Below are 18,031 nucleotides of genomic sequence, written 5' to 3'. Positions count from 1 at the left end.
TGAGAAGTCAAACACTCCAAAAGGTCAGAAAAACAACAAACGCCTACAGTCTTTGGCACTGTGGTCCAGCATTTTCACACAACAGACCTTGCAGCATCTAGACAACCTTCAGTCTGTTTTTCCAAGATCAAATGCATAAAACAAAACTGTGGGCAGTTACCTTTATGTGATGTACAGCATATATAGCTCATTAGTCACATTGTGTATGTTTGTGTCTGTACGTACGAGAGCTGGGTGAGGTCCGCAGCGTGAAGGTTCAGCTTCTGTGTCAGACGCTCCATGAGGTCCATGCCCTGGTCATTGGTGAGAGAGCTGGGGGAGAAATATACAGATAGCTGGGCGTCATATTTGGAGGTTCATACCCGCTGAAGACACACACAACCATTCAGCCATTAAAATGCTATTTTTTAGGCAGATACTGCCACAATTCATACCCACAAATGGGTCATTGCACACAAGCAAAAGCTACGGTTGTCTGAATGGATGTACTGCACACATGCACACGCCAGCAGACAGACACACAGGCACGCACAAACACAAACAAACACACAAATCACCGTGCCAAGGGAAAAGGGATCAGCTGCCTCTTCAGGCTTGGTAAATCACCTGCTTTTTTCCAGCAATGAGACAAACAATAAGGTGCAAATGGAACCTGCATGAGGTGTAATGGCTGTATCATATGAACGCGTCTTTCTCTCACTTTCCCCTCTCTCATCCTTCTTTTTCTTTGCCCACATTCACTTTTTCTTCGCGCGCGTGCGTACGCTCAAAGTAAAACATGATAACACAGGGTACACAAACACAACGGCACGCACGCGCCCTCACGGTGAGATGAGAATAATAGGGTGCAAATGGAATGGAGGTGAAGTGTAATGGTGGTCTGATAAAGCCATGCCTCATCTCAGCTCAGTCCGCGGCTGCTCTCTCACTCGCTGAGTAAATCGCCAAGGAAATAGACCAAACAAAGGCAATCTGCAGGACAACGCGCTGGATGGAGGAAATGAGAAGGGCATACACACAAACACACGCAGAAAGCTTCTTCATTGCTGACAGCTTAACCTAAAACCACTGAGGCTGCCAAGTGACTGCAAGGTGACATGCACCAAAAAGTCATGGATCTTAATGAGACATTGTTTGAATTTTGTGATGACTCCAAAGCAGAGAAATGTGAAATGAACTGGGAAACAATTCCATGCAGCACTGGATACTCACTGCTTTTTTTTTTTCAGATACCGAGCATCTTCAAGACTTTAAAAAGCTGATTTTTTACAATTGTTTAAAATTTTTTAGCTTTGACGGCATATTACAATATCGCTTTTCTAACAAAACACAAAATAGTGTACTGTGCATGAATGGCTGATTCACTCCACCTTTGAGAAAGTGGGTGGTTCTTTTTTTTCTCCATTTTTTGAGAGGTTTTGAAAGTTAAACATTCACTGAAGCTATTCCAGACACGTTTGCATCCCTCTGTGGTAATTCTAGCAACTGGAGAGCTCCAGGAGTGACTTGGTTGTTGATGCTAGCACTTTTTCCCTTGGGTTTCTCTCTGTCTCTTTCTCTTCTATCCATACCTTTCCACTCCACCCTCCAAATACACACACAACCACACACCGGCCCCCACCTTCCTCCTATTCCCCAAACCCCCCACTCCCCACTACCACCACCACAATGTCAGGAGCTGTCAGATAAGCAGGTTTGCGTAGCCTCACTGCAGGGTACGGAAGAGCTGGGGATAACAACCGTGCAATCATGAGGTCTGCAACAAATGCAGACCTCTACAGACCTCTATAGGTGTCCACTAGGTGGGCTGAGGCTAGACGGGGAGGAGAAGGTAAAGATATTTCACTCAGAAGGTGACCTCTCTCTTTCCAGTGGCACATACCCGACTGTGTTGTGTGTTCAGGTCTTAATCTGTGTTCCTATATATGTGGCAATAAGGTGACACAGATTGTCCCCATCGGACCTTTATGAGTCTTCGTCTCTTGAACTGGTGAAGGACAAGCCACTGACACCGGACTTGATAACGCCATAAAGGGATTTGGGAGAAGGCCAGGGGCGCAGACACAGTCGATAGGAACTTATCTTAGCTGAGTGAGTGGTGACTTGAGATGGTGGATGGAGAGAGAACTTGGCTATCCTTCTTGACGACGTGTCATCATTAAAGCTGTAATGCTGCACAGTAATACCGACACACTGAGGGATTTATCACCCCTGCTATTGTAATCAGGTACAGCACACACTAAGGATTTCAAACACTATCCTGTTCCATACAGACATGAATATGTGGGTGGTTTTGACTGAAATTGCGTCTCCTGAAGGCAGTTTTAAGTAACTCACAAAAGTAGACAAACGTTTGGTATTAAGGTATGAAAAATTAGTCTTGAAGCTCTTCCAACGGCGCAGATGACAAATGGTGAGTGGAGCTATAACCTGCACAATCAAGTCAGTAGGTATGGTAATAACATCTAAGAATGAGAAAGAGGCCCTGAAGGGACAGTTGGTAATGTACGTACTGTAGGTTTGTACTGTAGGATATACACCGGGCTAATGTATGAACCGTGTCAACAGTATAAAACCGGGCTACAGCTAATAAGAAATGCAGTTCACATACATACAAGTCTACATCTATAAGATGCCGAGGGCAGTTGTTTCAGCAAAACATCTTTATTTTATATTATACTATATCATTTAATGCATTATTTTATATTCTTATATTGCGTTCATAGATCCACAGTATTAACCAGTGCATTTATAGCCTGAGCCAGATTGGCATCTGTACATGCAGCGTAAGAGAATAGCGCAGACCAACCAACACAGAACATAATATCCACAGCAGTAGGATGAAATGTCTTAATATACTTAGAAAAATTCATTATGATTCATAGTTCATCTTAAGTAACCTACCTTAATCAATGTGTAATTCAAATTTCCCATATCTGTTAAATTAGTTGGCTAAAATAAGCAATATTGATTGTGAATGTTATGAAATGTTATTACAATCTGATCACGGTTAGTTGTTATGATAACAACAATAACCATCATCACTGTTGTCGTCATACTCACTCTGAGCCTGTGATGATGTAGCCAAAGTGTCTGTCCTTCCCTCTGCTGGAAAACTCCTTCACCCCGACATGGACCAGCTGAGTTTTGACTTTCATGTCCTTCTTCTGCAGCTCCTCCAGCTGAGTCTTCCCCACCGGGCCATGAATCCCCTGCATCCACCTCTCAATGTCAGAGTCCACCTGTGCATCAGGCCCCTCAGCACCACCGGTCAACCGCAGGGTGGAACCTTCCTTTGCAGGAGTGGCCACGGTCTTCTCCTCCCAGTGGTGGGGTACAGGAACTTGGCCCTGCGTTGTCCGGCTCTGGACATTCTCCAGCCCCACCATTTTCTGGAGAGGAGCCGGATGCCCACTGTTGACCTCTGGAGCTTCACCAAATGGCTCCAGGTTGAGGTAGTGCAGCAGCTTGGAGAAGAAAGCTGCATGCTGTGTTGAATCAAAGATTTGTCTTTAGAATACTGAAGGATTTTCTTCTTCATTTTATCTACATGCTAGATTTAGCTTCTTTTAAGAAGAGATTTTATTAAATTCTGAGGCAAAATTAATTAACACCTTCAATAAAGACTTCTTATCTACTTATCCACTAAAAATGTTAAATTTAGGTTCCACTAATGAAAGGTTAGCCAACACTAAAGATCCACTTTGTTAAGACCCTGCAGTTGTTGGTTTGCTTTCTAGTTGTAATAATTTAACAGAAAATGCTATTCTGCGCAACGTTCAAATCATCCACATCTGAAGCAGCATTCAAAAGTGAATAAAGTGTAAGTTTGGACATGACTTGCTCCCTCAGAAACCAATTTGTAGGTTGAGCAGAGTAATTTTAAATTCACCTTGTCAACGGGCTCTTTGCCTCCACCGTCTATTTGTTGGCCTGGAAACAAACACACTGTATGTGAGGAGATTGTGTGAAAACTAAAGTTGTCTTTTCTATGTAGCAAAAAAAGAAAGACTGGTGGTTATGACTCAAACTCAAAAATACATTTGGCATGGCTTTATAAGAGTATTATATAAACAAAGCATCATTAAAGCATTTATAGACTTCTAATGTTGTATAGTGTTACATCTATGACACAAAATAGCACATAACTACTCTGAATGCTGCCAGGTTTTATTCTCTTTCTCAGCAGCAGGCACACTCACCTTGCTGTTTCATTATCATTGTTTCTTTCTGGTTTGAATCCTGCCCTTTGTCTGATTTCAGGTCCTGGTCCTGATTCAGCTGCACGGCTGCCAGTGGCTCCCCGTTACCTCCAATGTCCCCCCTGGAGTCAGCAGCTCCTGGTCCTGGCTGGGCCCCAACCACAGGCCGCTCCTCATCCACCTCCTGCAGAGCTCCTGTGATGAATTCAGCCAGCTGGTCCAGGTCTTTACCCATCAAAGCCTCCATGTTGATGCTATGCCTTCCCAGCTGGTTCACCGCATTATGGATGAATTGCTCTGGAGAGGGACAAAAAGAATGAGAACCCGCAATCATAGTAGATGCATTTAACTGTATTTAAATCAAAAATCTAACCAATAATGAGAAAAGTATCACTTTGGTGCAAATATAAAAGCCAGAGGGTGAAAAACAAGCTGACTTTACCATCCATGGTGCTAAGAGGGTCTTTGTGGGCCAGTCGGTTGGAGCCGGCCTTGAACAGCAGCCTGTCTAGATTAGGCTTACGGGTTTTGGAGCCAAAAGCCACCTGAGGCTGCAGCTCTACATGGTCACTTGGAGGTGGCTGAACGTTGCTGAGGTAGTGAAGCTTTTCTTTGGGCCACACAGCGTCTCCTCCTGGGGTGCTCTTCTGAGTACCCGGTGCCCCAGCAAGAAGCCATTCTAGATGGCTGGAAAGCAGCTTGCTCTTCCCTGGGTCCTGGTTTGAGTATGTTGTGCTGAGCTTGGGGTGCCTGCCCTCCCCACTCTGGGTGACAACTTTGGTGACTGGAGATTGTCCAGCTCCTTTTTGAAGGCTGTAGATAGTGGTCTCCTTCCAGCCCTGCTGGGGTTTTGGCTGGCTAGGTTGAAGCTTGATGTCTCCATTCTGCAACACAACAATCACATTTGGCATTTTATACATTGTTCATACATCAAACATTAATTTAACAAATAAGGTTAAGGTTGTGGACAGTCACACCATAATATCAGAAATAATAATATTATGGTGCATAATAATAGAAAGTTAATGCTGCCCAATAGAGCTGCAACAATTAGTTAATTAATCAATTAACAGATCAACTAAAGGCAGACTATTTTATTTAATGAATTAAATATTTATGGTTACATTATGTAACTTTATCAAATATTTTCTACTTGAAAATATACGCTTAAAACATGCTGTAATATGGAGTTCGGTGTCAAAGGCTCCTGTGATTCAGACTCATCGAGCAGCCTGGCAGCATTTCAGTAATAATCCCTTCTAAAGATTTTGGAGTAAGTCTAAACCTTGTAGCCAATCACAGAAGATCAATGTCAGGGGTGGGAGCTCATGGCTGTCAATCAATACATGATGAATGCACTTTTGGTCCACTATTGCTCTCATATCAAGGCTTCAAGCTACTATGTACGGTGTTAGCTGTTGGAAGACATTTCTATGTCTGACTCACAGACTAGCAAGCTCCTGAACCCACACTAACCTACTGTAGCTTTATTTTTCAAATAGTTGCCAGTAACAGCTTCTCGTTTGTGAGGATCTGCTGCTATTACTAGTTTTTATTCAACAGTATATGGAATATCTTTAAACTGTGATGAGTTGAGTGCACAAAAAAGAGGACTTTTACCTTAGAATTAATAGTAATAGTTTTCGTGAAACTATGTTTACATAGCCTACAAACCTTCAGAGGCAACATTTGATCATATTTGGTCATAGTTTACTCACATGTGATTGTCTGTGTTTATGAACCTGTCAATCCAGACCCTACCCCTCCCACCCCGTTTTATCTGTTTCATCTCCATCTTCATCCTCATCAGTTTCTCATCCACTCAACATCCTTCACCAGTATTTATACTGGTCCAATTCCAGTTGTACTATAACTGGCTTTTAAAAACTCTTCCTCCGAGACAACTGTGCAACTGTTTTCACACCAATTGCTCGTCTATGCTTTGTGCCCATGGATCACTGTTAAACACCTTTCAGCTGTTACTGGATCTCGCCTGACTTTTTGGACCTTGCCTTGCCTGTCTGTCATCTAGATTCCCACTCGCACTAATAGACTATGGCCTGTTGCCTGGACCTTGTGCTCTGGACTGCTCAGTTTATCCACTATAAATTCTGCCTGATTTAAACCTGTCTGTCCTTTGATGCTGTACGACTGCCCTGTTCGGGTACTGACTACTGTCAGCTACTGAAATGTTTTGATTGTCTCAGGGAGCTGTAATAAAGGATGGATTGCTTGGATTTTTATTTTCCTGCTGTAATGCACCTTTGTCCTGTTGTCTTCATTTTCCAGGCCGTGACCATTTTAGTTTGCTAATTGTCAAAGCACGACAAAGTAAAAAAAGCACTGATGTGCCCAAACACAGCCTCACAAAGTTGCTAGCATGGAAGTAGACAGTTATTCTTATTTTGTTCATTTCTCTAAAGCTACAATGACATCATTCATATGATAAATCCTCAATCTAGCTTCAGCTGTGCTGTGTGTTTTCCCCTATGAGAACATTAAATGGGTTGTACTGGGTCAGCATTGTTGTGACAGCCTTTAGTATAGAAAGAGAAGGAACCTGGCCTCGACTAGACAGGACAGGATATGAATAGGGATTCTAGATCAAAGACAACTGCCCTTGGAAATTGCATTATGGAAATCATAGATGAGATAGTGTCACTCAAAGAATAATTTCATGCACTTTCACAACACACAACAAACTTTAAAAGCATATCCTCTCTGTCAGAGAAGGAACAGCAATCCCTTATCTGAAAAGAAAAAAATTACGAGTCATCTGATTTCAAAGTTAGCCACATGAGTTTCTATTTGACACATGATGAATTATGCATTTACCTTACAATGCACTAGTATACAGGCAATTTGAGGACTTTTCCGCATTAAGCATTGCAGTTGGCACCGACACTGGCACAGAAATGTGTGATTTTGTCCTTTTTTTCTTTGTCCGAGGAAGAGAAATTGTTCTTCTTGTCTGAATCATGAGGGCCCACGCTTCAATTCAGCATACAGTATATCCAATCCCCTGAGCAGCATTATTATCCATGTTGCTGCGGCACTAATACTAGCTATCTCCCTTGGTGCCATTTTCTGTCCTTCAAATGTATATAGAGAAAATGTCAGTCTTTTCCAGCTAAGCATACTGAGAAGCCATAATGGCATTAGCACAGTGAGACGGGGGTGCACTGCCATTCATGCTAAACATGTTTGCCTTCTTCCATCACGCTACACAACAAAGGGCCTCATCTCATCAATAAGGAAGGTCCTGAACTCTTCAACTTTGCATTATGGCATACAATGACACAGCAGCAGGATGTGGCTTGGCCATGAAGGATGCTGTGCACATTACACACAAAGCAGGGGTTCCACCCTAAATATGAAAATTGAATAATGTAAAGAGCTGATGGAGAATCTTTGTGTAAAAAAGGTTCCCTGCTCGGTGGGAGGGAGGGAGAGAAAACTGAAAGTGAGAAACAAAGGCCGAGCAGGAATGAGAGGGCGACCCCGGCTAAAGACAGATACCCACTCTTTTTCAAAGGAATAGGAAGAGGCCCTTCCATAATTTAGCCATGGAAAATGTGCCCTTTTTGTTTAGTTATGCACTATGGGCTATGTTTCAACCATAACCCCGGGCCTAAATACTATATTTGTTTAGCTAGACAGTTAGGTTTATGACATAAAAACACAATAAATGTCTTAAGCGTCAGAATTGAAATAGCAGGGGCAGAGAGGTAAAGCTCCACAAACAAGGGATTAAAGACATCACAAGATTTTTAAAACCTGGAAACTCTTCCACCAAGACGATTGTGCAACTTCTACAGGTCTACAGTGTGTAAGGCTCCTACCTGAACGCTGGCTCCCTCCGGTAGGATTCCTGGTCGACCATCCACTGCAGCCTGCGGCAGGAAGCCCAGCCCTGACAGGTACTGCTGAAGGTTTCGGCTCAACTCTCCCTGCGCAGGCCTCAGTTTCCTGTTTCTGGAGCTGCTGTAGGCAGTCAGGGGGCTTGGAGGGGTGGCCTGATGGCGGAGCGGGATGTTCCGCAGTTTAGAGAGCTCTCTAGAGATGACCTGCTGAGTGATATCATCCCGCCATGTCAAACCTAGAAAGAAATAGGTCAGTGTGAAGTTAGTGCACGTTCTAGTCTGTCAAACAGCTCTCAAAGCCACACAACCTTTAAATATTGATTGATTCTTCTGTCCCCAGGTTAGAAACTACTTTAGTGAAGAAATAAAGCAAGGAAAGGTTAGTGAACCTAATTTGGTCAATGTATTCACTGATGCATGTAAGATTAAAGCAAATAATTTGCTCAAAAGACTTTACTGTTACTGGAAATGTAGAATATGTTCTTTAAACTTTGCCCTCATCAAAAATGAACCCCCCAAAAAACCGAACACCTTTTACAGCAATTACAGCCTGGCAGACCTTAGGCATTCTAGCTATCACTCTTAAAAGCTTTCCTTCCTCAAGGTCCCTTCTACTCTGTACAAATCTCCTATTTTACCACCTCCAAAGCACCCAGACCATCACGCTGCCTCCACCACACCTGACTGAAGGTGTTAAGCAGTACTGTTCTAGCATCTTTTAATTTGTTCTGCATCTCACAAATGTTCTTCTGTTTGATCTGAAGACTTGGACTCATCTGTAGTCTGTAGTCAACACCTTTTTCCAGTCTTCCAGTGTCCAAGGTTTGTGCTCTTTTGCCCACCTCATCTCAGTCTTTTGTTTTTATTGGTCAGTCTGAGATACAGCTTTTTCTTGGCAACTCTGCCATGAAGTCCAGCATCCTGAAGTCTCCTCCTTACTGTTGATGATGACATGGTGTTTGACGTGTACTATTTAGTGCAGCTGGCAGTTGTGAGGCGTCTTCGTCTTAAACTACCCACTCTAAGATATTTGTCTTCTATCTTTGGAAAACAAAGAATTCCAAACTTTTGCAGTAGTATTTATATGTGTTGTGTGTGTGTACAGATAAAGTGGCAACTGTGTGAGTCGTAACAAATGTCTTACTGTTTTTATTTTATGTTCTTCTAAAGTGAGAAAAAAGGAAATGTTAAACATTTTCTCATCTACTCCACAGAAATGTTTCTGTTTTCTCTATGATGTGACTGTTTCTACTGTACTTCTCTCAGGCGATCACCACAGTACAAAACATCAGAATGGTAGAGTAGAGGAGGTCTTAAATTGTCACAGAAAAAGACAGCCATGGCTACACATGCACACATGTACAGACACATGTGCACACAGACATGTATACACACACACACGCACACACACACCACAGTCAGTCAACAAGCCTGGGGAGAATGTCACACTGCGTAACGCCTTGCCAACATCTCTGCTAATTGCCAACACATAGTTGGAATGCAGAACTCCTGGGCAGGGGCAAAGCGCGGTGGTGCCAGGACCAGATGGAGCTACCCAAGCAAAAAAGATACCCAAAACATGGCCCCATTCCCAATGAGCCAAGAGGCACAGCATTCCATCGGCACAGATTATAGAAAAAACAAAGATATTATAGTTTTTTAAGGAGCCAAGATGTTCACTGATGACACTTCCATTCTGCAGCAGAATTTTAATGACAAAGATGTAATTATGTTGTGGTGCAGGCTTAGATTCCCAGCTGCCACATACCTAACCTCTCACTGGACTCATCTTAAGAAACAATGCTGCTTTTAATTTTATGGACATGTTTAAAAGCAATAACGTAACAGCATAGGCAAGAATTTATGAAAAACGTAAGTATCAACACTGCAGAATGTCTTCATTAGCCTGGCTCCTCACCCACAGACACTGGGTTTTCTCATAGATATTCATAAGCACCAGATGAGGATCTGAGCAATGCAGAGCAGCTACAGATGCCTCCAGTCATTCTTGGCACCGCTGAACGGCGCACAAAGCAGCGTATGTTGTCACTGTTGTGGAACGCAGCTCAGCCATCCATCCACACAACAATGACAGTTAACTACCCGTGGCTTACCTGATGTGTGTATATTTGCTATATATTAGCACGGTGATGATCGCCTACGCTATCATCAGGTGTGATGGGGGAATCGGGTCTGGCCTCAGCCCCGAAGGATCCATATGGTACCAGCGGTTAAGTGCAGCTGGTTAAATGGGTTCAGAGTGAACGCGTGATGTTGCCACAATAGGATGACACTGGCTTCATTGACTGTGACACCTCTATCCCCTCTGTCACCCGGGAGATGCACTCATTTCCATACATAGCATGGCTGTGTGGCTGTGATGGGCACACTTGAGGGAAAAGGTATGCTGGCGCAAATTACAGAGTCAAAATGAGCCATTTTGTGAAAGAAAAAGTCAGGAGGAAAAGTGGTGGGGCCTTTACGGTTGGATTCCTCTCAATCAACCTCTCAGCTGATTATCCCGGCACCGAGGAGATAAATGTCATGCAAATTCGTCTATAAGTCCGGCGAAAGAGCAGGTTCCATCACCGAGCGCTGTCTTTTTTTGCCAGTTAAGGATAGCATGCTGTCTCAGATAAATGCTGCAGTTAATTAACGCCCTGCCATTAGCGCAACAGCTTTTAAAAAAAAAAGCAAGATATTTCTGTTGGCCTCCTGTCTGTTTTCTGTATGACAGAGGGAGAGAGAGAGAGAGCGAGAGAGAGCGAGAGAGTGGACCCTCTAAATATTCAAAGCCTATTAGATGGGGCCGGGTCTTCATGTCTTGTTGTTTCATCTGGTGTTTTTGAAATGCAGATTTTCCCCTTTCCTTTACTTCTGTCCACCAACTGATTTTAAAGGCATTAATGGAAGAGAGTGTGAATAATTTAGCAGCACACTCTACCTAATTACTCAATTGAAATGTGTCAATTCAAATATTTTGATTCAGGTTTACTCAAAAAAAAAAAGCACGACTGAGTCTTATTATTATGCTTTTTTTCTTTTTACCTCAAGTAGCTTCATGAGGGGAAAAAATCATCTTAATCCACCAAGTTGTCTTTTCATGACCTACTTGTTACCGCTGTATATGATGTTTTAAACTTAAACCAAAAAAAAGAGGATATAATTTTATTCTCTGCTGAGAGCCAACGTCCAAAGCTTCTATACATTACCATCTCAGTGACCACCTCTACTGGAGTAATTTAATGTCGCCATTACTGCAAAACAATCAGGAAACATCTGCAAGAACACAAATGACTATTTGCCTGTGCTTTTATTGGGGGAAATAATTTGTTTAGAGTAAAAATCCGTAGCAGGTTTCTATGAAATACCCCCTTGACAGACGTGGGTTCAATAAAAGCTGTTTTCCTCATAACAACTCAAGTTTTCACATGACATGTTCCTATGTCAGTGTATCTGTTCTCTGCTGTACCATCTAGAAAGGTTGTCAAGGAACAGACAGAGCAGAATATGAAGAGAAACAACAATAGTTTTGTTACTTGTCTGTCAAAGAAAACAGGAAGCAAAGTAGGACCAGAAGTAAGACGTGGTTTCAGTAGCACTGAGTGACATTATGTCAGTTTGTGGTCACTGATTCTGCCTGACTGACGATTCCTGTCAACGGAGTTAATGCAAATGTCACAACGTTTCATCATACCTGACTTGTCTGTACTATGAGAGTATCTGCAGCTCTGCACGGGGTCAGGAGGTCAATCGACTTCAAGTTATTGTGGTTTAATGTGGTCTGTCAACAACACCAATGCTGCAGACTGACATGAATCTCTCTCATCTTGTGAGCTTGACAGTATACATACTGTATGACATAAACAAGTCAAGAAAGAAAATATTAATCTCCCTCTTTCTTGCAGCCCCCTGTAGCTGGTGTTGCTACATCTGCCGAGCTTTTTATTCTCCTATCTCAGTATTTAAAAAAAGTTGACAGTTGGTCCTCGATTGCAAATGTGAGTTAACAAAAGCTTCTTATGCTTCTGATTTCTAGAAGTCGACGGTTGATTTTGTTCACTGAGGCTAAAGCAACAAGCCCAAAAAACAAAATCCCCAGGACTCCCCTTAATGTCAGTCATACTACTTTGAAGAGAAGAGTGGGGACTATTGAGAGACTAACGTTTTGTCATTGGGAACCACAGAAATGGTGAAAAAATAGCACAAACAAACATCAAGTTTGGCCGACTTAATGATTTTTAAGGTCATTTCTAGTGCTACTTTAAACTCTCATGTACTGTAGTAGCATCTTGGCTTTCACAGAGTGGGTGCTCTTGTGCTGAACAGGTAACATAGCATGTAACCCCTACAAAATACTGTAGGAGGTAAAGTGGCGAGTTGCAGCATATGTTTTAGCAGAGAAGGAAATGCTCTTGGTTTTCGAGTATTGCTCTGACTCCATGCTGCTTCACTGCCTCAGCAATGTGGAGAACCCAAAGGCTGCCATTCTTGATGTGGCTGGTTACAGCGCCTCAGATATGATCATTTAATATATTGTATATTCAATTAATTCACTTGAATTACTGCATTAGCTCCTGCGGGCATCTCCATGCAATCCCCGTCTGCACAAACACGCACACACACACACACACACACACACACACATTTAGCAGAGCCATAATGATTTCAAAACAATATGACAGCAGCCTGGCTATGAAATGTGCACACACACTGGCTGCACACGGTGAATACTAAAGTTGTTCGGCTCTGGGTGCTGTGTAATATAAAAGTCATTTGCAGTTGGCTGACAGTGTCTTGCATTCAAAAGGCATTGTGGTGAAAATGTAATACCAGACAATGTGCTCTGACAGTGGGGACATGTCCAGACAACCCAAGCCCTTTTGTAAAAGGGTCAATTTCTATTGATCTGAATGACATTGGCGTTGTGCAGTGAACAGAGATTGTGTGATTTCTACCTGCATCTCTGATGTAAGATAAAGAGGATTGTAAATCGATTCCATTGATGTTCCTCCCCGTTTTTTTCCTCCTCTTCATCTCTTCAGTTTAGGTTACAGTACAACGGTCTCAATAACCCTGTCTGGTCTCTAAAAACGAGGGTCCTCCACATCTCTAAGATGACACTTCAATAGCTGCTGAGCTGATAAGAATAACACGCCACCAAGCATTAACAGTGCGTTGTGGACTCATCCGAAGATAATGCTCTGTGTCTGTGGATGTGATTCTCCTCGACAGAAAAGGGGTAAAAGGATTCAAAGTGATGATGTCATGTCTGCTGTGTCTGTAAACCAGTGTCTAAAAACACAAGGTCAGAGAACAAGTCTCATGACACAAAGTCCTCTAAAGAATTAAACACCTCGTAACACGGCGCAGGAAAAAAATTACACACTGCATCCCGTCTCATCCTCCTCACTCTCATTTGTTTATTTCTAAGCAGTAATTAGAATAAATGTGTGGTCTCGCCTGGCTTAATATTCATCACTGCATTTTTTTCTCCTAATTTTTTGATTTCCTCTGGCTGACTGCTTACTCTTAATGATTTTCAACACTGGTTCACGCCTGTTAAAAGATATTAAGCTCAGAGTGGCCTGCAAAGCCAATTATGTTAGGGGGGCTTATGTGTACGGTCACGGTCCCTGTTAAAGGTGTCTACTGCCCCCTGGTGGTTTGTTACTGCAGTTACACGTTGCTGAGTGTGTCTCACAAGGACACTTTGCATATCTGCTTGGTAACACTTCATTTAACGATTCTGTGATTTACAACTAATTTGCCAAGATGGTTCCTGGAAAGACCCTTCTAATTTGTTTGTTGTGTGTAAAATTCAAAAGAAAATAAATTGAAAGGAAAGTACAGACTGTTGGTTTTACAAGTTGTTGCCTACTGCTACATTTAATATCGATAACTGTTTATCCAATAACTATGTCTCCATTATCGCACCTCATAACTAGTACCACATTACTCATTTCTAACATCTACTAAGAAATTATAAATAAAAGGGATGAGATTTGTTTCATATTTGGTCCAAACTATAAGACATTCAAGCTATTGTTCCCTGAATTTGTGGCAACTTACAAAAGTCTGAAACAGGCGAGCCAGAGCCATTTGTTTCACACTTACAGCAATGGATACATAACAGCCGACTGAGAGCTGCCGTCATTTCTATCTGTTGTTCAGGCTGCAACAACAATCAGGAAGAGAAGGCTCTGTTCACCACAACCAAATACATGACATGAATATGAAGCCTGTCACAGACAGAATAAAGACGTAGGGTGAGAGTCTTAGGTCTTATGTGTAAGGAAAAGGAAACTCAACATGGATGAGGGCTGGAAGAGAACCACTAATTCCTTGATAATGAGCTGTATACCAATTTCTGTTACCATATAGATGTAAAGTAGCTTCACTGTGCGCCCTAAAGACGTAACCTATTACAACATTAGCACAGTAGCTGCTGCCACTGATTGAGTGGGAGAGACTGTCTGATGTGATTAAGCTGCACACATCTCAGTTACTCATCCACAAAATTAGCTCTAAATGTTCTACTAGCATACAAGCCAATTAGATTGGCTGCTGGAGTTAGGTGATGATGGCAAAACAATTGCCCAGTATGAGTCGAGTGACCTGTTCAAGCTCAATGGTGGTGTTACGGTAGCCAACGAGACAGCTTGGCTTAGTTGGCTTGCCTCACACAATGGCAGTTGACAAGCATTTGTTGCGAGCCCTGTACACGACTGATAAAGACGCCTGAACAGAAAGAAAAAAACAAAAAACACAACAAAGATGGACAGGCAAACAGGCAGCATGTACCTCTGTGAGCCAGTTTCTGTAGGAGGATCCTGAGGCGTTGCAGCGCAGAGGAAGAAATATCGTATGTGTACAGGTCTGCAGCGGCCAGCGCCTGGCATCTTCCAAACACTCCATCTGCAGAAAAATAAGAGGATAATTGTGAACAGGTTTATGAGAGATGTGCTCTTTAGCTTTACTTGACAAACAAACACAAAACCAATTTTGCAGCCCAGCTCTGATGATGTCAACTGGCAGATGTGTTGTAATAGTGTGCAGCACCTGCAGTGCCGTCACACCTCTAACTTTCTGTTCTGGGGGATCTAAAGGCTGACATTTCTCCTCTGACAACTCCACGATAACCAGCCGTTCATGGCAGGAAGGACTTTATCTTGGACCCTGGTAATCTCCCTATCAGCAGGGCTCCTGCCTCACTCAATACAGGTTGCTAGGCAACCCACGCCACAGACTCCCTATGAGACCCACAATTCAATGACTGGTGTAGACCTCTGGAGGATGGGGAGGTTCAGGGGGTCAGAAAGCAGTGTGTAGATGTAGCATCTGGAATATGAATAACCCACGCTCTCACCTTCTCTTAGTTAAAGAGATGAATCAACGCATCCACTTTGAGGATGATGTCTGGAGATGAATCCTGCACATTCGAGCTGGGCTATTTCGTCCGTGTGTGTGTGTGTGTGTGTGCATGTCTGCAGTCATGCATACCACTGCGTGAAAGTGTGTGTGAGGATGCCACTGCGATTAGATGGGAGCTAATGATGTGAATCAACACTTTGTCATGCACCGTAGCCTCCCGTTAATTAGCCCCAAGATGTCAGACAATGACAGCAAACATCAGTGGTACGATTGATGCTCACTGACACGTCGACCAATGCAGAATACACAAACACCGATGTCCATTACATGCGCCATACGCCATTTTCACCCTGGCAGAGTAAAAATGCAAGTGCAAAGATTTATGATTGATAATATCGCAGTGATGTAACATTTTCACACAGACAGGAGCTCGTTGAGCCTCACGAGTGAAAAAGAGAATTATCCTATTTTTCATCTTTGAGTAAAAGTAATGAAATCACAGATGAGTGTAAAATTCACTTTTATATTTACAACAATAATAATGCGATGCTATTTTCCTGACTCCCCCCCCTCCTTCTTTTGCCTGTGACCTGTTAAATGACAACTCTGTACAGGAAACAGGCCTGTGGGAGATGGAGAATTAGCATAGACAACACAGTACAGTCACAAGTTATTTTGAGATCTGAAGCAGTGCAGAGGAAATCTTCCCACCTACAGAAGCACAGATCGTTACAGACGTCTGTGACTCACAAGACGTCATGTGTCTTGTTACTCTTGCCAGCAACGCGTCTTTACTAATGCTGTTATAACAGGTCACACGGATGACAAAATAAAGTTTCCCTTTTTTCAGAAGGACCTCTGATATTTTTCAGTTTCCCCCGTCACATGCTAACAACACGTGTTATGTAAGAAAAATAAAAGAAGCTAGTGACATAATACGTGACATGAAACTGTTAAATATGTGATTAGCCTCATTCCTCATTAGTTTCTATGACAATGGCTCTATTTAATGATGATTAGTTTTCCCTTTTACCCTAAATGGAACAAGTAATCTGCAGTGTTGTTAGGGATATGATAAAAATATAAAATCAAAACCTAAACAATTTCTTTTATTTCAGAGATTTGTTGAGAGGCTTTTTTTATACTCAGATTGTTAGGATGTTGAAGCTCTGTGGGGTGGTTATCACCTGTTGTCACCTGTCCATCATGTGAGTTGTCAGGGTCACATGGATCAAGGTGTGAATGGGTGTTAAATTGCTTGGGGACAGATGCTGGGACTGCAGTAACCTTAATGAAGGCTGATTGTCTTCTAACAGCGCTTTTGGAAATACTATGACCTGGACGACTGAGAACCTCTACATATTCTTCACTGTACTTTTCTTTACCTTCCATTTTTAATATTTTGCCATTCTCCTTATGTTGGAATCAGTCATCCCTAGCTTTCCCTGCAGCTTGTTCAAAATGCGGCAGCAGGGCACCTCATTATAGCAAAAACAGACACCACATTTCTCCTGTACTGCACCCAGACTAAGGAACAACTGTACTCTTTAATATTTGCTATTTAAAACTTCTGCTATTTCTGCTATTTTTTTTTTATTTAAATGTGTTGCCTGCAAGTAAATATCTCACTGTAAAGTAACGCCCGCATTTAAATGTGGTCTGTAAATTGACAGAACTTTAATAATAAGTTACTTCCTGCACACAAACAGCTGCTTAGTGCAGTAAAAATAGAGACCAGAGGTATTTTCTGATAAAGAAATCCTTGTTTAGTAAATATAACAGGGGTGATGCTAGACCACTCTGTGCGATATGGTTGGTGAATCACAGAGCACTCTCACTTTATACTGTGTATTAACAATACTGTCATCCTTTTTTGCACGTTTCCTTTATGTATGCGCTTTCATTTATGGTCCCCTTTCTTTTTCAGATACTACCCTCCTCCTGCATGTTCCTGAGTCCATCTCATCACAGCACATCAACCCTCATCTGGTTCACCTGCGTCTTATCTCCACCCCATCACTACAAATGCCACTCCACTCCACTGCCTCCCTGTCAGTCCGTTGTCTCTGCTGAGGAGACCTCTCCCGTCTCTCAGTCTGCTGCGAATCACTAGTAGTTATTGCATGTATGATAGTTTTGGACTCTCCTGCTTGTTTATGCAGCCGTCTTCAGTTTCTAGCCTTGTTTTAGTTTGGTGTAATCTGTCTCCTAGCTCTGGCCTGCCTGTGTGTTTGATTCTGCCTGCACTCTGTGATTAAACACTGTTCACTGCTCTAGCCTGCCTACGTCGTGCTTTTGGGTCCTCGCCTCGTTGTGTGTTTGACAGAACGGACTGACCACTATGGACCCAGCAGACGTGGCCGGCGAACTACAGGCACAAGCCAAGGCTATCAGAGGCCACGAGCAACAGCTGGAGGATCTCACATTGCAGCTACGACATCTGACTCTGCAGCAAAGCTCTGCGTCGGAGACCCCGTCACCGTTAGCGGCCGCACGAGAGCCTCATCTACCCCCACCTGAGAGGTTTTCCGGTGAGCCTGACTCATGTGCACCATTTATCACCCAGTGTACTCTTGTGTTTGCCCTACAGCC

At 42.7% G+C, this 18,031-nt stretch overlaps 1 protein-coding gene across 1 annotated transcript in view; it reads right to left on the bottom strand.

Moving 5' to 3' along the window:
* Nucleotides 1-18,031, bottom strand: part of ptprn2 (protein tyrosine phosphatase receptor type N2) — a 121,482-nt gene that overhangs the window by 79,474 nt on the left and 23,977 nt on the right. The window contains exons 3-9 of the mRNA XM_026361346.1: nt 14,870-14,983; nt 8,045-8,301; nt 4,645-5,086; nt 4,203-4,499; nt 3,893-3,933; nt 3,064-3,488; nt 226-312 (exon numbers count right to left, since the gene is read on the bottom strand). Of these exons, the coding sequence (XP_026217131.1) occupies nt 226-312; nt 3,064-3,488; nt 3,893-3,933; nt 4,203-4,499; nt 4,645-5,086; nt 8,045-8,301; nt 14,870-14,983 (1,663 nt within the window). The remainder of the gene's footprint in view (nt 1-225; nt 313-3,063; nt 3,489-3,892; nt 3,934-4,202; nt 4,500-4,644; nt 5,087-8,044; nt 8,302-14,869; nt 14,984-18,031) is intronic.

The sequence above is a fragment of the Anabas testudineus genome, chromosome 2, assembly GCF_900324465.2.
Source record: "Anabas testudineus chromosome 2, fAnaTes1.2, whole genome shotgun sequence".
Lineage (NCBI taxonomy): Eukaryota > Metazoa > Chordata > Actinopteri > Anabantiformes > Anabantidae > Anabas > Anabas testudineus.
Note: the sequence above shows the minus strand (reverse complement) of the source record. Positions and strands in the feature narration are given on the sequence as shown.